We start from the raw sequence: 26,641 nt of genomic DNA, 5'->3' as shown, positions 1-26,641 counted from the left end.
GGAAATCTTGAGGTTTTCTTTCTTTTTTTTCTTCATCACATATAAGCAATGTTGAAATCTATCATTTTACTTTCCACCTTGGCTTTGAGCGCGGTTGTCAATGCTCAAGTGCAATCCCCCAACTATCAGTACAATGTTACCTCTCCAAGCCCTAATTCCCCTTATGTTGCCAGTCAAATCCTTCCATGTATCTATGATATTGCAGACAACACAACAGCTGATAGTAAGTATAGCGAGCTAAATTGGCAATAAATGAGGTGCTCATCAGTTAAACCACAGATCTCCAGCTCTCCATCTCCTTGGTCGGCACAAACAGCTCTGTTCAATTGACTCCTTCTGCTGATATCTCGCAAGGTTTCAGTTACCAAAAGCAAATTGGAGGTGCTACAGTGTATGAGCATCAATTTAATGTAAATGAAAACAGAAATATTACATGTATAACATGTTATTAATCGAGTTATATTCAACATTTATAGTACAATATTCCCGCCAACACAACAGCTGGTGCTTATCAAGTTGTCTTTCTTGATAATGTCTCTCAAACAAATGTCAGCATTCCCATTACAATTTCTGCTGCACCTGTAACTCCTACCTCATCAGCTGCTGCTCCTTCTGGTTCAACTGGTACAACCGCAGCTACCACTTCTGTACCAGCCAGTATCTTTAACAAGAATAGCTCTGCCGCTAACGCTGGTGTTCAAATCTCCAAGTTCCTCCTCGTGTCTTCTCTTTTAGTTGTTGCCTATGTGCAATTGTAATCTCATATTTAATAGTTGTTTTTTTTTTGCTGGTTTCATGCGTTGAAACTGAGTCGTATTTAATACATAAAATAAATTTAAGCATTCTCTGGGTGGTCTAAAGAGTAATGGCTAGTGTGATATGCGATCTTGTATGATAAGGATTACAGGGTCCTGCTATTACTGCGTGAAAGGCAATGCAACCTGATCTGTACGTTGTATGGGTTGAGCGACCGCATTTTATGTCTTGAATGTGCCCTGAAACTGTAAAGCACATGTCTATTATAGCACCATGACTTTTAAATGAGCTTTATTGCGAGACGCTTCAAAGGAACAGTGGATGCAATGGTGTTACATTGACATTTGATGCACAAGTGGACATGATCCTGGCTATGGATCTTATTTCTCAAAACTCTTCATGATGGCATACCTTCATCTGCTTAGAATTAGTTGCACATTGAAAAAGTAAATGCCACATTATATGACACAAGTAGGAATCAGACAATTTAAACAAGTCAGTCAGTTCAGACAACGTCAACGATATGTGGTTTTATTGATTGAGACCAACTTAATCAACGACATATTAGTCAACCACGCTCAACTCAATGAACAGATTCATTACACAATCCATCGGCATGCACACAGATTGAGATATGTGATGTGATAATAGATTCATGGCTCCTATTTACTTTTTTTTTTTTTATTATACAATAAAACCATGGTACGCTGCTTGATGGTATGGGCTCTTGCCAAAGACATTTTAAATCAGACATAGTAAAATTTTGGTATATCAAGTAGATTTTAGACAATTTATTATTAGTTAGTAAAATAATAATAAGGTTATATTAGAGCCACCAGGTGGAGGAGAGGAGGTATCTCCCTCGGCATCCTTTTTGCTTACACTGATATCAAACAAAGCCTATTGTTGGGACAATGTGAAAGAAAATTCAAATTTTATGTAGCATTTGTACATCACAATTGCCATTTTCTGATAATAGAATTGCCATATCATTCGCTGCTGCTGATACTCTTAATAGGATGGCAACATAAAGCTGGTCGTAAGTAAACACAGGACTTGTGTAAGATCTACAGCGACTGCTTTGAGATATTGTCATTGCAAAAGACACCTTCGTGAGGCAAACCTCCCCAAAAAGGTATTTGAGCTAAGCAGTTATTCTTTCAACTCCATGATACCCATTTAATCAGCATTGCACACCATCATTGTTATCAACACAAAGGCATTTAGGCCAACCAGCAGCAATGCCGCTGCCGACATAATAAATTAGAACACAGCTTATTTTTTACTGTTCACTATTGGACAGATATCGTCCTTTTTCGATTTCTTTAATCTATTTTATGAATTTCGACTATAAGATTGTAATGATCACCCTCTGCTTCCCAATACACTCTTGGATTACTTTTCAAGGCGCCTCCAATGGTGCAAAGTAAAATAGATGTTTTAAATAAACTTATTGAGTAGTTTAAGAAAATATGAAATAAGGTTTTTGCCCAGAGAGTCAAAATTTTGCATATGAAGACCTCATAAAAGTGGTTTCAGAAGTTGCTTTGGATCGAGAGAAACATTTTGATTTGATATATACCATAGTAAAAGTCTTCGTTTTCAAGGTGAAAAATGCGATCGTTTGATTTTCGATGAAAATCATGAGGTATCCCTCATGGTTTTGAGTCGATTTTTGGCCATATTTTTTTTTGACTCAAAAAGTTGAGCAAAAGCGCCAGGAAGTTACTGCTACTCGAGTACAATTGTTTGGCGTCATTCCGATGGCTCATAAAGGTCTATATGTCAAGATATGAAGGCTTGAAAGCGGCCAAACTTGGTTATGTATTGCTGTATAGAGTTTATTTACACGGCATAAATCACATCTTTGGTAGTTGCAATTTACTGGAAAGGCAGTTCTGTAGCTTGAGTAATTTTTAATTCGAAGAGGAGGCGTATTAATATTGGTAAAGCTGTTTCATGCAAATTTTGATGCATTATATTGCTGGTAAGCTTATTAACAATGGAAATGAAAACCCGAATTTGCTGCTTAAATACTATGGCCTTGCACCTTCCCTTCGCTACGGTAAAACTGCTAGGCCAGTGTTACCAAATGTTGGGTTAGATGCGTTACGTTCTTGGTGGATGGGCTTAGCACCTCCTCCAAACCCTCTCCCCAATGCCGGCTTCATTCACCTTGTATGGTATTTAATTCTTTAAATTTTTGAAAGGATATGATTTGTTTGTCTACTTTTTTTTTTTCATAGTTTTCCAGTATATATATTAGAGACTAGCCGATCTATCTCGCTACGCTCGATGACGGCGTCGCCCTGCGGGCTCTGGCCGAAGACATTTCAAATCAGAGATAATAAAAATTTGGTATATCAAGTAGGTTTTAAACAATGATTATATTCGATTCGAAGATTTTAAAACAAAAAATAGACTTGAAACTTGATTGAGACGACAGGAGTTGGGAGTTACAGACCAACTTTTTTTATACAGCATTTATATTATATAATACTTCTGGGTAGACAACATTCTCTGTCCGAGTCGCATTTTCTGGCAGTAGAATTGTCATACCATTTGCAGATGTTGCTCTCGAGATGGCAACATAGAGTTGGCCATGTGTGAAAACAGGACTCCTGAGGTCTACAGCGACTTTTCTAAGGGATTGCCCCTGAGACTTGTTGATTGTCATCGCAAAAGACACTTTTACAGGGAACTGTTTCCTAGTCAAAATAAATGGTAATGTACCAGGCAATGTTGATAATGTAAAGCGAGGAATCAACTCTACTGCACCTGACCCTCCGAGGATTTTCACCTTGAGGACATACTGTCCAATTTGCTGAATGATCAGCCTTGTACCATTGCACAAACCTCTTTCAGGGTTGAGGTTTCTCAAGAGCATTACAGGAAGACCTACTTTCAACTCCAAAACTGCTGGCGGCAGCCCTGAAGGCGAAAGGGTTTGCAAATACTCTGAGGGATAGGCTTGGGTCTCCGTGTTGGTCAGATCAGACTGAGCTGTGTCAGCAGAGTACAGAGTGACCTTTTCCCCAATCACGTTCTCCATCACCTTGCTGTTAATAGCATCAACGTTGACGTTCTTTGAACAGAGAATAGCTCTTTCCTTGAAGAAATCACTATTTTGCAGAGGACACTGCAGAACATGCTGAGGATAGATATCTTCAATGAACTGATCAAGATCAGTCATCTGCCTCAAAAAAGAGGGCAAAGCAATGCTGCCAATCATGGATGGTTCATACGACATTTTTCCTATCCAATCTGCAAATTGCCTATCTGTGTCATTGGAGTTGGCAAGTCTCATATTCTCAGTCAGGCTCAGCTTTTGTAATTTGGGCCATAATCTTGACGATTTCAGTGAGGCATTGACGATTTCAGGACGGCCACCTTGCCTAACAACAGGTGGAATTTGAGCAAAATCACCGCCAAGAACAACAGGAATACCACCAAAGGTAACTTCATCACCACGACTACAAATATCACGAAGTGTTCGATCAAAAGCTTCAAAGCAATATCGATGCTGCATTGGCACTTCATCCCAAATTATCAATGATGTCTCTCGAATGAGATCAGCAAGATCATCGTTTTTCTTGATTGCACACACAGACTGCTCGTGGATGTTGAGTGGAATGGCAAAGCGAGAGTGCGACGTACGCCCACCAGGAAGTAGCAAAGCAGCAATGCCAGAGGAGGCAACACAGAGAACAATTTTTCCTTGGCTTCTATAAAAGTGACAAAGAGTATTGTAAATGAAGGTTTTGCCAGTGCCAGCTGGACCTTGCAAAAAGAAATGTGAGCTATTGGTGTTGCTGTTGATGGAGGAGGTGATGGTATCAAATACGTGCTTCTGGGTAGCGTTCATTTGAGCGTACTTTTGCTGGTACGAAAAGGCTTCTTGATCTTGGAGATATGACATTTCATTGAGTATCAATGAATTGCGCTGTATGCCAGTCATTCTGCTTATCAAGCCATTCCAGTTGAAGAGAGGCAAAGGCAAATTGAACTGACCTAGAGATCTGTCTTGTGCACCAAGAGATGTTTGCAACAGATATAAGCCGTAATCAAGACTTCGCGTTCCATGGTAAAATTCAGCGTCAGGTTGCACGCTGAGCAGCAGCGAATACCCTTTTTGCACGATTGCATGCTCAAGATCATCACAGAAACTTTCACAGAATTGATCCCAAATCTGAACAGGCGATACCAATGAGTTGAACATGAGCGCAGAGACAAACATTGAACGCATTGCGTAGCCAGAGGCAAAGGTAGCAGCTTCTTCAAAGGCTCTGGTCCATTCTCCATCATCTTCGATCAAATGCAGCATCATACAGGCCTCGCGAAAGGTGGCGTACTCGTGATTATTGACAGTTCTCAGATGAGAAAACGACATGGCTCCTCTGACAACTGTGAGCAGCAGACGCAGATAATACCTCTCACCGGCAGCAGGATTGCAGTAATACATGCGCCCAATTGACATTCTACTCGAAGACCTAGGCTTCCACTTTTTTGCATTCTGCTGCCAAGTCATATGTTCAGGGAACTCTTGATAAAGCAACGGTCGAAAACCGGGTTTGCCGTGATTTGCATGGTTGTAATGAAAGTAAGCCATCAAAGTAGAGCGACTCTCTCTCAATACTTTGTCAATTTTCTCCTGTGGCCATTGGGGATCAAAATAAACAGGTTGCTCGTTTTCAAGATGCACAGCAAGTGGAGTAACAGATGGGCTTTCCTCATGCATTGGGAATTCAAACAACCTCCATGCAGCTTCAACAGGACTAATATAACGGCCATTTAGATACTTGGCCACTTCGTTATTCTGAGTTGTTGCTGTGGTAGTGGCATTTGCTGTTTCAGTGGCTGTGGTGGTGGTTGTAGTTTTGAGCGTTGTCTGATCAGAGCCTTTGTAAATATACTTGTTGATGTACTTAATTGCCTGGACGCTACCACATACTTCGACATTTACATGGGCATTGTATTTTTTTGACAAATAAGGGTTGTATGGCACCACCCACTCATTCGTCATGTGGAAATCGCGGTAGACACCCAACTTGTCCTTGACGCGCACCTGATGAGAACGACCATCTCTTCTTCTTCTATAAGTAGGATAACCATCAGCACTGGTCACCGTTACTGTCTGGTAGTTTTTGGGAAATTTTTTTGAGCATACATCATTGCCAAAAGCATCTTGTACCATACACGGAGACTTTGAGTTTAGCTCGCCACATGGGCCATGCATCATATTGCGAGTGATGATTGCATGCAATTCAGGTTCTTCTTCAACATTTGGGATCTCAGCGCAAATGATCTGATCAATCCTCTCTGGCGTATCAAATCTATCTGTTTCTGCATCCAAAAACAATAGCATATGACCGTGAGGGAGACCACGCTTTTGATACTCAATAGTCCTTACAATGCCTTTATAACAGCCAAAGACCTTTCTGTCTTTCAAGTCTTTAAGCAGCTCTCGGTGCTTAAGGTTGAATACTCGAGCAACCAAGTCGGGGCGATCAGCGGCTGTTTGGCCTGGCAACAATTCATCTTGGATCTCCCTCCAGTTTGGGTTGGCAGTAAATGTGATGAATAACGTTGGCTTACCAAAGAATCTAGAGATAGCCATTGCATTTTGATATAGCTGCATCATGAATCGCGGTCCACCAGTGAAGCTACTGGGCAAGATGAACGTCTTTCCCACCTGTTCGAGGTCTGAGTCAGCAGCAGAGGTAGCATCAGCAAGTCCTTTATACACATCAGCGCGAAGATTCGTCTGATTGACTTTGATCCAGTTCAGTTTTGTTTGCTCACAGATTGCCCAGGCATCAATCACATATTGTTGAAATAGACGTCTTGACAAAAAAATGATCTTTGACTCGTTGTTTCTAACATGCAATCGAAATCTGTAGAACACGCCTTGGGTAAGTCGGCTATCTGACACTTGTGGTTGTTGTTGTTGTTGTTGCTCTGCTGGTGTCTCATCTTCTTCGCTCTCAATAATCATGGCATCAGCAGTTTGCGCTGACGATTGCAGTCTTTGGCCCCAATTCCACCCATATTCACCTCTAGGAAAAAGCAAAGCATAATGAAGAGGCATATATGCAGCATGCGTCTCATTGATACGCTTAAACTGGCCTTGAGCCCTGGCCGAGGAATTGCTACGATATGTGATCAAAATATCTCTGAAACTCCTGTCAGAACACTCGTTTGGAATGATGGCAGCAATCTCGTTGACAGTTGGCAGATTTTGAGTGCGTCTGTCCTGGCCAACAACCAATTCCATTTGCATCTGAGGACTGAGCCTGATGTGAGCATTCTCGCTAACACCATCTTGAGCTTGCCTCTCCTCTTCTTCTTTCAGGATTTCGTGAGCATGTTTGTAGATGCTTACAAATGGATTGCCACAAACTACAGGATCAGCAATCATTTCACTCAGTTGCTCAATGATCGTGTCGTCCAATCCTTGATTTCTGGGGTCTGCACAGCGAATCGCAGCGGCATACTCTGGGTCGTAAACGTACAGCTGGCTATACTTTGGCACATTGCTCAAATTTAGTGGTGCTTGCAAGTGATAGAGTTCCCCATGAACACGAACCGGCGTGATGCCGCCTCTCATCTCATTCTCTCTATCCCTTTGGAGCTGCTCAGGCGTAGCATCGGTGCCAAATGATGTAAATGCGAACAAAGTGTTGTATTGTCGCATGTGCTGCAAAAAATGAGAGGATCGAGGATGGCTTCCGTTGATCAAGCTATTTAAAGGCTCGGGAGGCTCTTGCAAAAGGGGCAAGACAGCTCTACCTTTTTTGCAGCAAGCATGAAAGCAGTTGTCGTTTACTCGCTGTTGAACAGCCCTCTCTGCGGCCCAATGCAAAGCTCCACATCCATCACATTGGTTGTCCATTCTGCCCAAATCTGAACGTTGTACTCTTCCAAGTTCTGATACAAACGCTGCAGGTGCTCTTGGTGTTCTTCGATTCGCCAATCTTCTTTGCCTGGCGTAATTTCGCGCTCGTTCCTGAATTTGAGTACAAACAAAATAAACCATTGCGTCTCAGGGTTTTATTAGGCGTTAAAAGCTATTTTACTTACTCGACATGAATCACATTTCCGATAAGCATAGTCTACTGGAAGAGCAGCTCTACAGGTCGTGCAGTGTCTTGTTTGAATAGTAGGAGGCATATTATTACGTACGTATAATAACAAAAAGCAATGTATCAAATTTTTTTTTTGGTGCCTTATATTCTTGGTGGAGGGGCTAAGCCCCCTCCCCCAAACCCCCTCCCCATTGCCGGCTTCGCCGGTGGTTATGCCCTCGTTTGTTCTGGCTTTTAATACTATTAAATTTTAAAAGGATATGATTGGCTTGTCTATTTTTTTTTCATAGTTTTCCAGTATATATATTTTAGATGCTACAATGACTACCAAGATTTGAGGGTTATGACTCGGCATTGTTTTGACTCGAATTTATCAATCGTCTATTCAGACCACTGATAGATGGAGCTCAGGAAATCAACCACCTCTTCATGTTTACTGCTCATGGTTGATTCATGGTGTAGTTTTGTTTTACTTTATTCATATGAAAGAGGGAGTATCAGAGGGATATACGATGAAATAATAAATATATTAATAATAAATAGATGTTTACAATAGATACAGAGGTAAAATAGTGAATTAATTTGCTGTGGCTGCTGCTACCACGGCTCTTGCTGCTGCTGCTGTCTTTCTTGTGTTGGACAGACGAGCAAATGCACGAGAGTAGATGGATACCATTTCATAGAATGTAGTTGACATAGCGCGAGCAACAGGACCACGGAAACCGTAGATACAGCGCAAAGCAATCCATTGCTGCTGACGCTTGGGCACTTTTGCACGCAAAGGGAAACCAGGGTCATTAACAAGCGTGGGTCCAATGGCCATATAGATCTCGAAAGCAGCTCTGATACTGTCTTGTACCTCCTCTGGTAAGCCATCAATGCCCTTTTGAGCCTTATCCGAAATTTGATCTGCTAGCCCCAAGATTCGAATAGAGAAGGATTTCAAGGTTTGTTCGCCCACCAATAGAGGATTTCTTGCAACCTTCAAGATATGGTACATGTCTTGAGGAGGATATGGCATGTATTGAAGAGGAACATAACAACGACCCACAAAACTATCAGCAATCACATCACGAGCAATGTTAATTAATTGAAGACACTAAGAATAAAAAGTTGCTTAGTACAAGGTATTGATATCCTTGGTATCATGTCTTACCTGTCCTGTAGCTCTAGCTCTTGATAAGACATCTTCATTGCGGGCCTTGTTATTCTTTTGCTTTCCCCAGCTGCCGCGACCGGTCTTGTACATGATGGCACATGTACAGAGCTCTCCAAATGTACCAGAGATCAAAGCAGCATAGTTCAAAAGATCCTTTTGCTTCTTCACAGGCTCTCCTCGCAGATCATGTTCCCAGGCATCAGTCAGCTCAGACATAGCACGAGGACACAGGTAGTGTGAGATACGAGCAAAGTTTCTAAATATAGCGAGAACGTCTTCATTTGGGAGCAGAGCAGCATAGTAATTCCAATTGATATGGCCAGGGAGAGTCAAATCCTGTTGTAGATAGTGCTGCTTGTTGGCTTGAGCAGGGAAAAAGACCTCACGAAGGAATTTACGGATAGTAATCAAATTTTGCTCACATTGCTTTGGAGTAGGAGCATCATCCACCAAGTCATCAGCAGTGCGGAAGAAGGCATACAAGAGGCAGAGATCTTGGCGCAAGTTAACAGGAAACAGAGCGGCCATTGTCTTCCATGATCTTGAGGCAGGACCCAACACACGAATAGCGGTTTCGAGATCCTCAATAGGGGATGCATGGAGATCAGATTCATTGGGCATGTTAGCGACTAATTGAGCCACGGCCATCCAGTATGCAAAGGAAGCTTGATTCTGCAGCGCTGCTTGCTTTGATTTGTCTTTTTGGACCAAATGAGGATAAGTGTTAAGGATGGTATCAAGATAGTCAATTGCACTACAAGATAGCACTAGCACAAGGACAAATAGAGTGCAGTCTAAAATGGATGTTGCATACAGTTTGCTGTGGGTATATGCTGTGCAACAAACAAAAAAGCCTAAAAGAGTTGAAATCATGGCAGTTGCAGCAATGACTCTAGCTCTGCGAATGAAATACGGTCCAGCAATGTACCACAATAAGCCGATGGTGGTCAGTGCAAATGAGACTGATTGCAGAGAGGCGTATTGGCTGTGTTTAATGGTAATTAATTAGATTTGAATTAAAAAGGAGAGAATGCGGGATGCTTAATTTACCTAGTGATGGCCATCAAAATGATTAAAATAGACAGGCCGTGGCGAACAAAGCCAGACACCAGACTGCTTGCGTTTGGCTTTATAAAGGTGATTGGGAAGTGCCATCTTGTAAACAGACCACAGACAGACACAATAAAAGCAGTAAGCATAAACAATACCACTGCATCTGACACCAAGCTCTGTGATGATGCGGCAGATGAAACAGGCATATTTGATGCATTGACATGTATTAAGTGTAGAATGGATGTCATGTTGTGCTGTTGATGATGCTGTTGTTGATTTGTTGTTGTTGCTCTGTTGTTGTAATCAATAACAAACGGGGCAAGAAATGAAGCGCCCCCGAGTGCACCGTATTTCACTTTATCTAATTTTGTAATAAAGGGTCGATAAATGGAAAATGTCACCAAAAGGGCAGCCGAAGCATAATACATGTATGTCATTTTTGAATTGTGCGAGGAAGAGAGAGAGAGAGAGAGAAGAGATGATGATTGATTGCAATTCCAGTTTACAAACCAGTATTTATATGGTTCAGCAATCTTACACCATCCCCTTTTCTCCCTTAAAATTACACAAGAAAAGACAGTGTCTATCTCATTCAGTGATTCACACATACATAACACATACATAATCTCGATGCTATATACGCTCCTCTTCCTGTTAGTATTGATATATAGATAGAGACGCAGTCTGGTCACAGGATGGCTGATTATCGATGGTACCATACATGACATGGTATTGCCTGGGCGCTCTTTTTCCAGGATGACAGGTCTAGTAGATTCCATGAAATAGCAACAGCATCAGCAGCAGCGGCAGAAATGCCTAGCTTTTTTAGTCTAAATTCAACATCTTTTTTAGATGAAACTGTTTGTTGTATAATTCGTCAATTGTATCACACACATCAACCCAAGTGTCGTTCCTTTTGAACAGCACCCACTCCTGCTTTTCGAATTAATGCAGCCTTGTAGAAACCGGAAGAGGTACGGCCCCTACTTTCTTTGTCTTGAATGTCGTTTTAGTGGGTTGCATGGGTTATAAATAACATACCCATACACTCTGAGATGGATACAAATGGCTCTAGAAAACCTGTTTAACAAGACCTTGTTGTCGCACCGTTGTTTGTGCAGCCTTCTTTTTTGTGTGTGTATAATCTCAGATTATCCGTTGTTGTTGTTGTTGTTGTCGTCGTTGTTGTTGTTGTTGTTGTTGTTGTTGTTGTTGTTATGGTGGTTATTGGGGCTTTAGGATACCATTATATTAAAAGCAATGTCAAACCACTATTCATTTTGTATCCATCGATACTGTATCCATTAATCCCTACTATTGCCGCCCTGGATGTTTTTTGCCACTAAAGCGGATCCTTGTCAATCATTTATGTATGTCATATACTGGTTGCTTCTTATTGCAACCCCCCCCCCTTCTCTTATAAAATCTAGTATTTGACAATATCCCCTCAATTGTCCCCGTTCGTATCTGTGCTTTTCTATTTGCCACCCATGAGCTCTATGGTCATGATGATAAGGTAAACAACAACAATAACAACAACAATATCGATCACAAAATCACTGGCATTCGATTGTATACATACATACATACATACATACATACATACATACATACATACATACATACATACATACATACATACATATATACACACAGCGTCAAATGACAAATGATTTGCTGTGAAATATAGGCTCAAGAGAAGCTCAGTAACCAGATGTTCCCCTGATCAAGATACTAGAATATCCCTCTCTCTCTCTCTCTCTCTCTTTCCTCGACTACACTATCGGGATCAACATCTCCACGTTCCATGGAATCAAAGGGGACAAGTCAAGGTGGCCAAAAAGAAAGGAGAAAAAGAAGAAACTGAACCTTCTCTTTCTCTCTCTCTCTCTCTCTCTCTCTCTCTCTTTCTCTGTATTTTCGGCTACTTTGTATACGTCAATGCTCGTTGTTAAACTTGTTTACATTTGATGGTTTTATCCAGACAAGACAACAAGTGTTTGTTGTTGTTTTATCATGTAAGATAGCTTACAATAGCTAGGGGAGGTATGTGCATTTTGGGATTGCTAATCGTTTAAAGTGTATATATATAGTTTGATGTAAAGAGCTGATCCATGTTTTGGTATACAAGGTACACGGAGGCCTGGTGTAGGCACCGTATCAAATGTTTGATTCTGGCTTTTTGTGATTAAGCTTTCTGTAATACATGGCTCAAAATAACGCATCTGAAACGATCATAATACGGCTTACACCAGGATACAGAATGGACACCCTCCTATACATATCATAGCATGGCCACATAATATGACGTTAATGCAACTGAACTATAATTCATACATGTACAAACAAAAAAACCGGTTTTTGTTTTGAACATGTATATACTACTGCTGATGCCGCTGTATCGCATAAATAAAAGCACAAAAAGAGTGATTTATACTAATAAAGAACTTTAGCAAAAAAAAGATTGGGCTTTAGGCAATGGGTAACCCATCGTTGAAGCGACCTGATGCTGGCAATCCCCCCCTTGACTCCTTGTTATAATGGCACGCACTCGTATGAACCTTAAAATGCGATACTATTTCATAATGTCAACTAGCCATAACAAATAATAAAGAATTATGATCAGTGGCATCTGATGCACATATAGCTGTAAAGATCATAAACCTTTATAAAAGACATTTGTGTGTGCACTGGACATGTAGCTTTATTTTGTAATCTATAATTATTTCCAACTTGACACAAAATTGTTACACGCCTCAGATTTGCACTAAAACTAAGTTCCCGCCTTCTTTTTATAACGCTGCTTTGTGCTCCCTATCCTTTAGCTGTTGGTGGGAAGATTTCTGTTTGGCTGATAATATGATACGATTTTTTTTTTTGCTGTATTGTATAACAAGAAAGAAGGAGAGAACAATTTGATTTATTAAATTGAATGAAGTCAGAGCATATAAAAAGATATTGGATAATTTGACATTTTTTTTTTCTTCTTCTTTTCTAGTTGTGGACATTTTTCTTCTCAATTCGAATTTGCTATATCCGTATGTATGTGCACAAACTTGAAAGGGGACAGATATACTGGCCATACAGTTACTTTTTTTGGTACTTGTATCATTTCCTTGTGTTCTCGACAGAATAAATCACTCTAGCAACCACTGCAACTGCGCTTCATCTTCTGACTCTTATCCCACGACGACTAGACTAGCAGCGTCGTTATCGTCATTCGTCAAAAGAGTCGAGACTACTGTACCACTGTTATCGACATTGCAGACCTGTAATATGCAAGGATTGGCATCTTGTATGCAGTCAGGCTTTCAAATGTTGCCTTGGTGCAGCTGGTCGGTTATTAGTCATGATCGCTACTCGTCATTTCTTCTTATCGTTATAAAAGGGGCTAGGTGAATGCTATGCGTATCAATGCTAATGGAAGCCTAAAATTAGTTCGTTGTATTGGCATTTGTGATGTTGGAACTTGATTTTAAAGACGTGGTGCGTATGGTACCTTGCAGGTTCTGTAGTCTGTTGTTTTAGTATGGTGCAGCGAGCATTACATGTTTGAGGTGGCAAAAAGGGTTAAATAGCTTATCAGTTTGATCTGTCTCATGAAGAGACTATAACACAGATATACCGTACTGAATTACAATGTCGATTTGGGCTCTGAGGATGCGACCTAAAGCATGGATGACCATCTCAGTTCATCCCCATGCTGGTAATCAAATAGTGGATGATTTCTAGAATCTAAGATTAATGCAAGTAGGTAGGTCAAATCCAGGTACCAAAGGGCATATTTGACCGCCGCTTGAAGAAGACTCAACATGACACACTTTTCGCAAGCTACTATCATAGTAATTCATATTATACCTTTTCATTTTGTGATATAAGAATAGAGATTTTAGTCTGGTATTAACATGAAAAGCATGTAATTGCCCTTGCCTAATTATTTAATACTAGATGGCCACACCAAATCTATCAACATCTGCCGTAAACTCCCCTCTTATAGGCCAGCCAATAGTCTCGTATGAAACTCAATGGTTAGGTACTCCAACAACAGCTAATAGCTCAATCGAAGATAGACTTCGCAGGAGAAGTAGCCAAGGAGGAAGCAATTCAGAAGATACAAGGGGACGAAATCAATCGTCTTCAAAAAAGCAATCAACCAAAGCTGAACGACGAGCATTACAAGAAAAGCAAAGAGCAGAGAAACAAAAACGCGTATCTACAGCAAATGCCTCTACAAGTGCACCCAGCAATGCAGACAAGAAACCGCCAATCAACAATCCCACTAGGCCTAAAAGCACAGCATTGGCAGCAAAGAGTGACCAACAGAGAAAGAGTATTTTGAATCATCTTGAGCTACCCAAAAAGCCTGATACAGATAAAAACAAAGACCTGCATCCAACAGTGCTGTCCTTAGCCTTGCTGTTTTCCCAATACAAGATAGCAGGATCCAGTGCTCGCTGTGTCGCTGTTTTAGAAACATTCTCTCAAGTTATCAAAGATCATCAGCCTCCTGACGACGCTACATTCGTTCGTCACATTCAAAAGCATTTGGATCCTCACATTGCATTCCTGCTCAAATTCAGATACATGTCATTAAGTATAAGGGAGTGCATTCGATGGCTCAAGAAGATCATGGCTGATTTAGTAGCCATGCACCCGCCGGTTGCAGATGAAGATGCTCGTCAAATGCTGCAAAACCAGATTGCTCGGTTCATCCGAGAACGTATCACCATGGCAGATGAACTGATTGCGCACAATGCATTGACGAAAATTGAAGATGGCGATGTTATACTGACATTTGCAAAGTCGTCTGTTGTTGAGCGTATCTTTTTGGAGGCTAAAAAGGTTGGAAGAGACTTTCAGGTCATTGTGATTGACAGCAGGCCATTGCTTGAGGGTACGTATTGAACTTTGTGGTTAATCTGCTTACTGACAGCGGACGTCAGGAAAGAACCTGTGCGTCAAACTAGTCAAGAGTGGGATCAAATGCAAATACATACTGATATCTGGTATATATGATGCATTGAAAACAGCAACCAAAGTATTCATGGGATCGCATGCGATTCTCAACAATGGATCATCGTATGCTCGCATCGGATCAGCTGCAATTGCAATGGCAGCAACAGACAATCAAATTCCTGTCATCTTGTGCTGCGAAACTTACAAATTTGTCAACCGTACTCAAGTTGACTCGTTGGTGATGAATGAAAAGGGGGATCCATATAGCTTGGTTCAAACCGAGGATAGAGCAACTCCCGTTTTGGCCAACTGGAAACAACAGCAAAACCTCAGCATATTGAATTTGATGTATGATGTAACACCCTCAAAGTACATTTCTGCTGTTGTTACAGAGATAGGCATCATCCCGTGTACTTCAGCACCCGTTGTAAGTTGTCTGATAGAGTCGCTTTAAATTTATATATTCACCATTTTTTTATTGCTGCAGATTTGGAGAGAATACAATCAGTATGCTGGTTATTAATTAAAATACACATCCAGAATTTGCATGTCGTTTGGAGGAGCAATAAACAAAGCTAAAATGGCAGACTCTATACGTGATGGGCATTGATAGGACTATTGTTTGAGTAGATTTGCAAATGCACTATACAGTAAATATCAGCCAAATTGTCATGAATCGTTAAAAGTCTCACTTACGCGGAGGGAATCAGTGGCTCTTCTGTTGAAGTTTGGGCCAGTGTGGTATTTGTATCAGTGGGTTTATGAGCAGTTAGAAAATTAGTCCATGACATGTTACTTCCTGGGGGTGCTTTTGGGATCAAACCAGTGGATGACCTTCCTAATGATAATCCAGATAATTGTGTCTGAAATAAAGCCATATTGATTTTTGCATTTGTATCAGTTGCTGGTGGCAACGGCAATGCTGAGCTCGCTGCTTTCTTTTGTGTTGCAATAGCAGTTTTTGTGATGCTTTCGTTACTATGATTCAATTTGATGCTACTAGGTCGCTCTGTTCCCTCCTTAGTTGAGGCTGCAGTATGGTAATGATGACCAAATTCTCTATTAGAGCTTTTAGGCTTGTAACTATTACCATTTTCTGGTTTTTGTGACACTGTTGATGTCGTAGAACTACTTTTGCTGTGTGTTTGCTATTATACAGTTGCTTAGATCAACCCAGTCTTTACGAAAAAAAAAAATGAAAAGACATTCTTACAATAGTAGTTGGATCTGGTACTGGTCCTTTTGCTGCCCACTTTCTCTGCTCGTATTTCGCCCGGATCCACATTTCCATATTATTCTCAGTTGGCAATCTACCGTTCAACTCTGATTCCCAGTAACTATATGTGGATGTAATCAATATAAAAGCATCGAAAATAATACGCGATACATACACGTTGGCTCGCTGGTTGCCCCACTTTACCATACTATCGATTTGCTCAGGAATCCATGTATCGAGATCAACTGATTTTACTAGTTTTTATATGTTAGCTGTAAGAAATAATCCCACAATCATCATTCTGCCTTATACCTTTGCTAATGTGTGTACCTAAAGATCTATGTGTTCCTGAGCATCGAATACAGATGAACACACCCAAATTCCAGGAAGCCCATCGAGGATCTAGGTTTCGTATTTAAGATCAAGCCATGATAAAAGCTTCCACATTTTCAATGTTACCCTTCTTTTTACAATCTGCGCATTTCTTATTTTCTGGTTTCTGCAATAAGTCGGTCAGTATTTTTGTATGTTTGTCGTTCAGCTCTTTGTCTGCTACTCGAGCATGTCTTGTAGACATTGTGTTGGATATAAATTATAGAACCAAAAGGAAGAAGAGAAAGGAAGAAATGGAGGCATATTATTTGCTCCTTTTTGTTGTTGCGTTGTACAGAACCATTGAACATTTCAACTCAGGATATTACCACTGATGTACATAAATGGGAGCAATTTAATCAAGAGAAAGCTTCATTCTCTAGTGTGCAATCAGGAGCTCATGTATTTAATAAACTCCCTCACACTCACTACGAACATTGGAGGAGGGCGTTGCTTAATCAGCATTTTCTTTGTCCATGACTATTGTTCCGAAATACAGTTTCATAGAAAGGAAACAACACATCAAAGAGCCCCATCGATCGACTAGAAATGTCCCAATTACTGGGATTATGTTATCGAGATAGTACATGAGCACATTCATGCCCATTTTGATGAAATTCAGGGAGAGAAGCGATTAATCTGTTGCCAAGATCAGTTGATGTCTTTGTCGCCTTCATGAGCCAGTACATTGATAAAACTTCAGTCTCTGCGCAGGAACAATTTGAAGGATAGTCAGGGTCATGGAGTAGCACAATCATGAAAGTAGTTTAGCTTTGAATTGATTGTTGAACTTGCCTATATCCTAAATATTGCTTAAACAACTACGGAAAAGTAATTCCACATGTTATTCATTCAGCTCAAGTATTGATGAGAGAATCCTATAATTCCTTCTTCAACGGTCAATCTGTAATCTGCCATTCATAAATTTTTTAAGTGTTACTATTCAAAATCAGTGAAAGTACCAAGAGTTATCTCGTTATAAGAGTGTACCATCTGGTACATATTTGCTACATTCAGCTACAGAAATGGAAAACAGACTGAAAAGCGTCATGTTAATAATATAAGATATATAATGAATCAGTTATCAGTTAGAAGACCACGTTTATTGAGTTTGATAGTTAGCTCTAATATTTATACTATTTGACTTGCGTAACAAAAGATGTAAATAGTTACGACAAAGACTACCAACATCTCACGGTTAAAAACTTGAAACAAAAATGCTACTGCCCAGAATCGAACGAAGAAACCTCCAGTTAACAATCAGGCGCTTAACGACTAGGGCAAAAAAAATACGCTTATTAACGGGGGGGGGAATATGTATATATATATATATATATAAAGCCATTTGCTACAAACTTAATAAGGAAAACTGAAAAAATCGAAATAATTTGAAAATCTCAACCTTTTTAATAGAAACTACAGTTAGACAAAGTCTTGTCTATGGTGAGGCAATTGACATTAGATATACTATTTTTAAGCGGAGGAATGTGCATACCCAAGATTGCAAATCTTATTATAATCGAACAAAGCAAGCGACAACTGTCTAATCTTAAAAGCAAGATTCTCTAACATGTCTAGTATATATTGATAACTGGAAGATGACAAGTTAATATGGCCCTTTTCGTACACTCCGATTTTTAAAATGCTTCGTCGAATGCATAATAGTACAATGTACACATGCGGAAGCTCAACGAAGCTTCAATTTCTAATATTTTGAATGAAGATCTATGGGATTCCGAAATCTATCGACTTTAAAATTACGCGTTTCTTGATAGTAAACACCCCTTCAAACTTATATCAAACTTGTAGAGAATTCAAAGGAGAATACAATGGTATTTATATCAAGTGTTTGCTGTACATTATTCAGCTAATATTTGATAAGTTAAATTTTGCAATTTTCTCACTGTTTTCTAAAGATTAATCAGTATCTGTCATCAAAACATTTTGTCAAGCATTACTAGACATTGTAGGTCAAAACATTTCCTATCGAATGAGCTATTTCTTGAAGCTCTAGCATGCTTCTATCGTGAAATATTGAAAATATTGTCCTGACCAAAAAATCGTCACCAGATTTTTTGCTTGTTATCACAGGCAGATTTTGAAGGAAAATCGATGATTTCGCATGATACACTTTTTTGACCATATCTCGACAAATACTCACCGGATTCGCCCAAAACAAAGACCATTCGATAGCTCTACGTTATATCCATTATAATATAAGAATTTTTGTTGTAACTGTCTGAAATACGTGAGAATGGATATGTCTTTTTATTTTCAGTAAAATCAGATAGAGAGAAAAGGGAAGGGTGAATGTCTACTGCTATTTATATGTATGATTTATGGATTGCTTACACACCCGTCTAGAATGGTGTTCTCATGCTAAGTTTTAGTGTCAATCCTCACTTATGCTAAATGGTAATTATTTCAGATATAGATGATGATCAGTCTAAATATCTTTAGTTGCTCTTGGCAACGTTAATTACTTACATTCCTTATCTGCTATCTTTTGACATATAGAGAATAGCTTACTGAAACTTAGCTTATGTGAATATCATGGTTATCGTTTACATGTTGATACAGTTTATTTACATAATATGCTCATATGTGCATAGTTTATTACTGAATTCAATCTACGATCTTGTGATTCAGGAACAGTTAGATGTGTGAATACAACACTACCGACTCGCCTGAAACAGTACCTTGTCAGGTACACACAGACTTTGTGTGTAGCCTTTTAATTTAGTATAAATATCAAATCATCAGTTTGCAAAACAATAAAGATCATCTTTTATCTCAATTCTATTCTTTTATATACATTTGCCAAGGTCTACTCAATAACCGTATCTCTATTAAAGACAACAATAAAGACCATCTTTTATATACGTTAGTCTAAGTTTACTCCAAAACTATATCTATACACACGACACCAAATAATTTTTATAAAACAGCTACAGACACTACCGTAAAAATCAAAAAAGGATTGCGCGGTCGGGGAATCGAACCCCGGCCCTTCGCGTGGCAGGCGAAGATTATACCACTTAACCAACCGCGCTTTCGGATGATTTGTCAGATGCTGATACTTAGAGGTAGTATATGCAATCTGAGATCTGATCGAGATATAAATGGAAGTAGATATAGAGAGTGTGCAGGAAGATGTTATAGCCTTTTAGTTGAATGGATAAAAAGGTGCTTTATTAATATTATATTTGAACATTGATTTTATCCAATATAGTTTGTGTAATGTTGTGCGCTATCCAGGTTAATCGCTGTTTAATGTTCCTGGTAGCTGGCGCTCTAGGTTTAAACCTGCGCTTCTTATTCTTGTTTGTGTTTAGTCTGTCAATGATATCCTGCAGATCTAAATCACTGTCAGAATACCCTTCAACCCTGACATCACCCCCCTTTGAGACAAATGTTCGACCCTGAACATCACTTGAACTTGATGAACCAGTGGCAGTGTTTGGCATATGAGAAGAGAGATCGACGATTTTTGCAGGTTGGGTGGTCTCATTTTGCGTGTGGATCTTTGGAATGGCAGGAGTTTTGAAGACAAAAGTACTTTTTGGTGGCCCAGGACGAGAAGTAAGTGCAATGGGAGTTTGGTTTGTAGCAGCAGGAGGAAAAAAATTCACAGTAGTAGGAGAAACAGGTTCTGGAGTAGCTTGAATAACGGAAGGTGGGCTGGCAGGAGAAACAACATGAGGTTCGTTTCGAAGACCTGGCACCATTTCTGTGTTTTCTGGCTCTGATACACGTTCATCCAGTTCAAGATCTGTATCAACACTGACTGTTTCATTGATTGCTGCATCACCACTACTTATATTCGATACTGTAGACTGAGATGACAAATAAGACGATTCTGTAGAAGGAGATGGTGGTGGAGACATGGTATGTGGTGGGGATAGTGTTGGTGGTTGATCTGTGTCTTCAATATCGCTATCAGTAGATGACAAAAAGTCGTATCCATCCATGATTTGACCCAATCCACGTTCGTTGTCCTCTGTTTCATCCATCACACTACTCCCATGTAGAGAGCTATCCTCATCTGATATTTGTTGTGTAAGTATGTGATGATATTGAGAGTGAGTTGGCGGTTTATTAGTGGTAGTAGGTTGTGTAGTGGAGCTGTTGTTTGGCGTGCTCTGATCAGAAATTGGCATGTCGATAAAATCATCTTGAGGTTGATTTAGACTTGGGTTTGATGAGAAAATCGAAGGTGATGGTGAAGAGGAAGTAGCAGTGGTACCATTGGGGTCAGTGGAACTAGTATTTGAGGCCATACGAAGAGAATCGGCTTCACGAACAGCACGACGACTAGTAGTAGGATCATACCACGGCTCCCTGGGTTTGTCACCTTTCGCTGCTTTCAATCTGTCCACATGTACTAACGATTGCAATGGTTCATCAGCAATAGTTTCCAGTTGATAAGTACCAAAATCAGGGAACACCTTTGTCACAATGTAGGGTCCTTTGTAGCGAGGTTCTAGGCCAAATTTGCCTTCATGAGTCAGCATAACCATATCACCCATTTCGAAGTGCGTGGGTTTAATCTTGGCATCCCAACGCTTCTTGTCCGCTTCGCTCATGGCTTTCAAACGAAATTCAGCAGCAGCACGATGTTGACCAAGTAGTTCTAGTTCACGCGAGGTTAGGTCAGCTACCGTTCGTTTGTCCAACAGCATTTCCTTGGTGATATAGGGTCTCAAAACATCTCCAGGCAGTCTAGGTTCACGTCCATACACCAAGTAATAAGGGGAAAAGCCTGTTGTTGAGTGCACTCGAATTCGACTTGCCCACAAAGCCGCATTCACAAAGTCATCCCAGCGATGAATAGCACCATTGACATACTTACGAAGCATTTGCTTGATCACGCCATTGTATCGCTCTACCTTGGAGTTGGTGCGCGGGTGAAATGCCGAGGTGAGCTTGTGATTTATTCCAACACGTTTGGTGTAAGCTGTTACAAGACCACTAGTAAAATTGGCACCTCGATCCGTCACAATTTCAGAGGGACAACCAAATCGCATGACAATCTCCTCATAGATAAAATCCGCTACCGCTTCCATAGATGCTACTGGTACTGATCTTGCAATAGGCCAGTTTGTGAGGTAATCCACAGCCGTCAACAACCATTTGTTTCCGTTTCCAGTTGTAGGCAATTCACCCACAAAATCCAAATGCCAACGATCAAAAGCTTGAGGTATTTGCAGAGGATGCATGACATCTTGATGAACATGATCACGGCGACTATTCAGCTGACAAGCAGTACAAGTTTTCAGCCAGTCTTGAATATCCTTTCGCAAACCTGGCCACCAGTACCTTTCAGTGAACATTTTTAGCATAGTCTTGATACCAGCATGGCCAAAAGCTTCATGATACTTGAAAACCAAATCAGCACGATCCGAGAACGGAATAAATTTGACTTGCTTTATGCTTCCATCCTCCATCTTGACTAGTCGATACACTGTTCTTTGGCGTACCACAAACTGATCCTCCTCTTTTTCCATGCGTTTTCGCAATGCATCTGATTTCATTTTTTCGTAGTTCTTGTCGACATACAGAATAGGCCAATCAGTCTTGATAGTATCAGACAACTGATCCCAAGCAGCATATAAGTATTCAGGTGCCAACGGAGGTATATTCTCTCCATTTTCCACAAGTAAATCTGGTTTTCTTGAGAGAGCATCCGCCACTTCGTTGTCTTTTCCAGCTTTGTACTCGATATTTGGCGAGAATGCCTCATAATCTGCAATCCAACGAACAAGACGAGGTGTTGGGTTCAGTTGAGACTTGAAGTAGATCAGAGGCTTGTGATCACTATACACAGTATAACCACCTTGACAACCGTCCACAAAACATCGCCATGTTCTCAAAGCATGGATGATAGCAATCAGTTCACGTTCCTGGGCAGGCAATTTTTGTTCAGCTTGAGATAATTTCTTGGATTCATACGCAATTGGCAACCAAGTAGAAGAATCAGGATCCTCCTGTAAAAGCACGGCGCCTACTCCAAAGTCACTTGCATCGGTTTCAATGCGGTATGGCTTGCTCATATCAGGTAGTTTCAATAAAGGAGATGATGTTAGCATTTGTTTGATAGCTTTGAAACTAACTTCACATTGATCATTCCAGACAATAGTACGTTTCTTAGCACCATTACCATGAGTCAATTCAGTAAGAGGAGCAGCCACAGAAGAGAAGTTCGGGCAGAAACGGCGATAATGCTGTGCTAATCCAACAAATTGACGCACCTCTTGCACATTAGTAGGTCTTGGCCAGTCTTGGATAGCTTTCACTTTCGATGACGATGGTAAAATACCATTCGCGGAGACCTTGAAACCCAGAAATTCTAGCTCACGCTTACCGAATTCACATTTCTTCAAGTTGACAATGAGCCCTTCCTTTTCAAAGATGGAGAGTACTTGACGAACATGCTTGATATGGTCTTCTAATGTCTTGCTAAAGATGCAACAGTCGTCCAAGTAAACCAAAGCGAATCTGTCAATGCAATCTTTTAAAACTCCGTTCATCCAAGTTTGGTAACTGGGTGGAGCATTTGAAAGTCCGAAAGGCAGCACGAGCCATTCCCATTTACCATATCGGGTATTAAATCCAGTAAGTGGGATATCAGAGTCTTTTAGCCTAATTTGGTGGTAGCCGGAACGAAGATCCAGGCAAGTGAACCACGAAGCGCCTTGCAAACGATCCAGGCATTCATCTATGCGAGGTAAAGGGGTAGAGTTGCGAATAGTGACCTTGTTCAGAGCGCGGTAGTCAATGCACATTCGCATTTCACCATTTTTCTTCTTGACGAATAATACCGGAGCACCCCGTGGTGACGACGATGGTCTAATGAGGCCCAGAGATTGCAATTCGGTCAGTTGACGCTGCAATTCATCAAGTTCAGCTGGACTCATACGAAAAGGAGGTCTGTTGATGGGATTGACACCTTCAGGAACGTTGATCACATGTGAGAAATTTTGTCTGTTGGGTGGTAGGCCAGGTAATTTGTCTTGAAAAACCGTTGGAAAATCCTTCATCAGTTGATCTGTCCATACCACATTCTCTTGAGTAATTCCAGTACTTGCGCCATCCTTCTCTCCTTGATCCATCATGTACAAGAAACATGCATTTGTGCCTTCCTCCTTCAACATTTTCTCTGCTTGAAGATGAGATACCAAGTAATTTAATTCAGGCGGTTGTTGAGTTGGTGTGCTTGACACACAGGAAGACGACGTGGGTGAGATAGTGGTTTTACCAGGACCACAACAAGACAAGGTCCACGTATCATCAAACCAATCTGCAACAGGCTTGTGTTCCTTGAGCCAGGATCTACCAAGAATGACATCGAACTTTGTATCAAAGACGAATGCTGACATTGGGCTTGTATGACCTTGCAAATTCAAATCGTAGACGATCTTTTCATTAATAGGAGATACATTGCCACCTGCAGTTTCAACCTCTCTTCCATGGATCACGCTACGATGGCCTTCAATCATGTTTGCAATTCTACCTGAGATGTAGTTTTCACTAGCACCATTGTCAATTAGACACTTGACTTTGACTACACCCAGAGAATGGTTGAGTCTGACGGTTGCTCCATACAAAGGTAGAGTTGAGGTATTTGCTGCATTCAATAGATTTGTCAGGTACACAGAGTCAGTGGTGAGGTCAATGGTGGTTGACGTATCCAAGTCTTGAATGATAGGAGACAATTCCACAGGACGACGAGTATTTGAGTTCGCAACGACAGGGTTTAAATTCACCACTGGATTGTTGTCTGGCACAGGTACAGAGACATTATCCGGGGTAGTAACAGGCACAGAAACCAAAGCAGGAGAAGACGCAACAGAGGAATCCATCATGGCAATGACTTGATTCAATTCATCCATCTGTGCGTTTCTTTTCTCAACCGCAATTTTATCACACAGGGACAACAGGTAAGAGGAACCACTAGCTTTATTACTACTTTGACATTGGTTGCAATCACAACCATGGTTATCCTCTTCTCTGTATTCAACATCCAAAATACAGTTCAAAACACCAACATTCTTGAAAAGTCTGCGTCTAGTGTCCAGATCCAACTTGTCAAATGCATGCATAATTTCAGTGGCACGGGAGAGGCAATTCTTGGTGGTATGTCCAACTTTCTTGCAGTGAAAACATGTGAGGCTGGGATCATACCTATTACGGCCGCGATTATTGTTGTTTCTCCTGTTGTTATTTCTGTTTCTGTTGTTGTTGTTGCTGTAGCTGTTACTGTTGTTGTCGTTGTTACGATGCATGATGGCATCTAGGTCCATAGGCTGTACATCACCGTTGTTGTTATTGTATCTAGTGTTTGTCTGAACACCAGCACTGATCTTCGGATGGTGGGCGAATTCATGAGCCAGAGCATCAGAGAACAGCTTCTCCAACGTACGTGATTCAATAGGCATGGCGCGAATTTTGGCAATCAATTCCTTGTCCTTTAAACCTCTCATGAAACGATCACATTGCTCACGTTCACTAATATCCTTGATGGGAATGATAGCATCCATAAAACGATCCACATAATCCCGAATTGAACTGGTTTGGCGAATGGTGACCAAAACATCACGGGCCAAATCTTGATCGTTGGTGGGACGGAAATTGCTAATAATCAAAATGTCCTTCAGCTCCATCCACGTTGTAGGTGTGGTAAGATTACTGTCGGGATCTTCATAATGGGCAACAATAGTGGCAGCACGTCCAGATAGCAAAGAAGAGGCAAAATTGTAGGTGCGTTCTTCATTCCAGCTGTTGTGCAGCTTTTGTTTGTCAATCAAACGAATCCAGGCATCAATTTCACTTGCATTGCGAGTGCCACTGTATGTAGGTGGTGTTGGCAACTTGACAGCAGGTGCTTGATTTTGTGCCTGAATGAAGGCAGTCATCATGTTGGTGAGCATGTGTTGGTTTTGTTCCATGAATTGAACATAGTTGGGTGGTATTTGTTGTTGTTGATTGTCTTCAGCCATGTTGTTTTAATAAAATGTGGTGAGAGAGACCAGAGAGAGTGTTGACTCGAGATTTGTGTGTTTGTTTTGACAGTTGAATAATTATTTGGGATCTCCGAGTTCGTGGAATAGGAATCAACAGCGAACGAGATGAGGTAGGTGGTGTTCACAGAGAGGAACTATGAACAACTGTAGTAAAGAGGGTTGACTATTATGATTCAGTAAATGCAAAGATCTAATATAGATGTTTCGATCTTTCCCTTTAATGAATACTTAGCCGGCATGCCTTGATGATCGACTTTTGTTTACTATCTGTTATAGGCGACAAATAGAAAAAAAAGGATTTAAAAAATAACAGAAGTTGCTACCAATTGTCAGATGCTAATACGTAGAGGTAGTATATGCAATCTGAGATCTGATCGAGATATAAATGGAAGTAGATATAGAGAGTGTGCAGGAAGATGTTATAGCCTTTTAGTTGAATGGATAAAAAGGTGCTTTATTAATATTATATTTGAACATTGATTTTATCCAATATAGTTTGTGTAATGTTGTGCGCTATCCAGGTTAATCGCTGTTTAATGTTCCTGGTAGCTGGCGCTCTAGGTTTAAACCTGCGCTTCTTATTCTTGTTTGTGTTTAGTCTGTCAATGATATCCTGCAGATCTAAATCACTGTCAGAATACCCTTCAACCCTGACAGATTATTACGATGTTAAAAGGATTTTGTTGTAATGCTAATTTTAAGAAGCGGTGTCTGAACTCTGAGCCTATCAGAGTGTTGTTCCTGAACTGGTGTTTAAATCGTTTATTCTTACATTTTTTATTTTGACATATATATTTGAGTCTATACAACACATTTGAAATAAATCGAACTTTCTTACGTTTAAATCTTTTGGGTACATAACTTTATATATAAATTTAATCGCTGAGATACTGTCTACATCAAGGTTATTGCAACACATCAGCAACTTAAACAGCTTTAATTACTTGGTTTTGTCTCGGGATCAACTATTACTGCAAGATCTTCCACACATTTCGCTACACATTTCACAAAACCAGCACCG

General features: G+C 40.4%; 6 protein-coding genes and 1 non-coding gene across 7 annotated transcripts; 2 read left to right on the top strand and 5 right to left on the bottom strand.

Moving 5' to 3' along the window:
• Window positions 1-48: 48 nt before the first annotated feature.
• Window positions 49-758, top strand: ATC70_010305 (uncharacterized protein; the record flags this gene model as incomplete). Its single annotated transcript, XM_064829524.1, has 3 exons — window positions 49-223; window positions 280-410; window positions 477-758. The coding sequence occupies 3 exons, from the start codon at window positions 49-51 to the stop codon at window positions 756-758; spliced, it is 588 nt and encodes a 195-aa protein (XP_064682026.1).
• Window positions 759-3,229: 2,471 nt separating this feature from the next.
• Window positions 3,230-7,792, bottom strand: ATC70_010304 (uncharacterized protein; the record flags this gene model as incomplete). Its single annotated transcript, XM_064829523.1, has 1 exon — window positions 3,230-7,792. The coding sequence occupies one exon, from the start codon at window positions 7,790-7,792 to the stop codon at window positions 3,230-3,232; it is 4,563 nt and encodes a 1,520-aa protein (XP_064682025.1).
• Window positions 7,793-8,418: 626 nt separating this feature from the next.
• On the bottom strand, window positions 8,419-10,490 carry ATC70_010303 (uncharacterized protein; the record flags this gene model as incomplete). Its single annotated transcript, XM_064829522.1, has 3 exons — window positions 8,419-8,940; window positions 8,998-9,985; window positions 10,051-10,490. 3 exons carry the CDS (start codon window positions 10,488-10,490, stop codon window positions 8,419-8,421), a joined length of 1,950 nt encoding a protein of 649 aa, XP_064682024.1.
• A 3,511-nt stretch (window positions 10,491-14,001) lies between these two features.
• On the top strand, window positions 14,002-15,532 carry ATC70_010302 (uncharacterized protein; the record flags this gene model as incomplete). The annotated part of the gene is made up of 3 exons (XM_064829521.1): window positions 14,002-14,947; window positions 14,997-15,436; window positions 15,497-15,532. 3 exons carry the CDS (start codon window positions 14,002-14,004, stop codon window positions 15,530-15,532), a joined length of 1,422 nt encoding a protein of 473 aa, XP_064682023.1.
• Window positions 15,533-15,624: 92 nt separating this feature from the next.
• On the bottom strand, window positions 15,625-16,802 carry GCS1_2 (Zn finger-containing GTPase- Activating Protein for ARF; the record flags this gene model as incomplete). Its single annotated transcript, XM_064829520.1, has 6 exons — window positions 15,625-15,652; window positions 15,706-16,157; window positions 16,223-16,346; window positions 16,401-16,479; window positions 16,538-16,627; window positions 16,685-16,802. The coding sequence occupies 6 exons, from the start codon at window positions 16,800-16,802 to the stop codon at window positions 15,625-15,627; spliced, it is 891 nt and encodes a 296-aa protein (XP_064682022.1).
• Window positions 16,803-19,578: 2,776 nt separating this feature from the next.
• On the bottom strand, window positions 19,579-19,649 carry ATC70_010300. Its single transcript has one exon. It is a non-coding gene; the product is annotated as a tRNA-Gly (tRNA).
• Window positions 19,650-19,797: 148 nt separating this feature from the next.
• On the bottom strand, window positions 19,798-25,596 carry ATC70_010299 (uncharacterized protein; the record flags this gene model as incomplete). The annotated part of the gene is made up of 1 exon (XM_064829519.1): window positions 19,798-25,596. The coding sequence occupies one exon, from the start codon at window positions 25,594-25,596 to the stop codon at window positions 19,798-19,800; it is 5,799 nt and encodes a 1,932-aa protein (XP_064682021.1).
• Between the last annotated feature and the right edge of the window lie 1,045 nt (window positions 25,597-26,641).

The sequence above is a fragment of the Mucor velutinosus genome (assembly GCF_035048745.1).
Source record: "Mucor velutinosus strain NIH1002 chromosome Unknown tig00001564, whole genome shotgun sequence".
Lineage (NCBI taxonomy): Eukaryota > Fungi > Mucoromycota > Mucoromycetes > Mucorales > Mucoraceae > Mucor > Mucor velutinosus.
The sequence above is the reverse complement of the archived record's forward strand: the minus strand, read 5'-3'. Positions and strand labels throughout refer to the sequence as shown.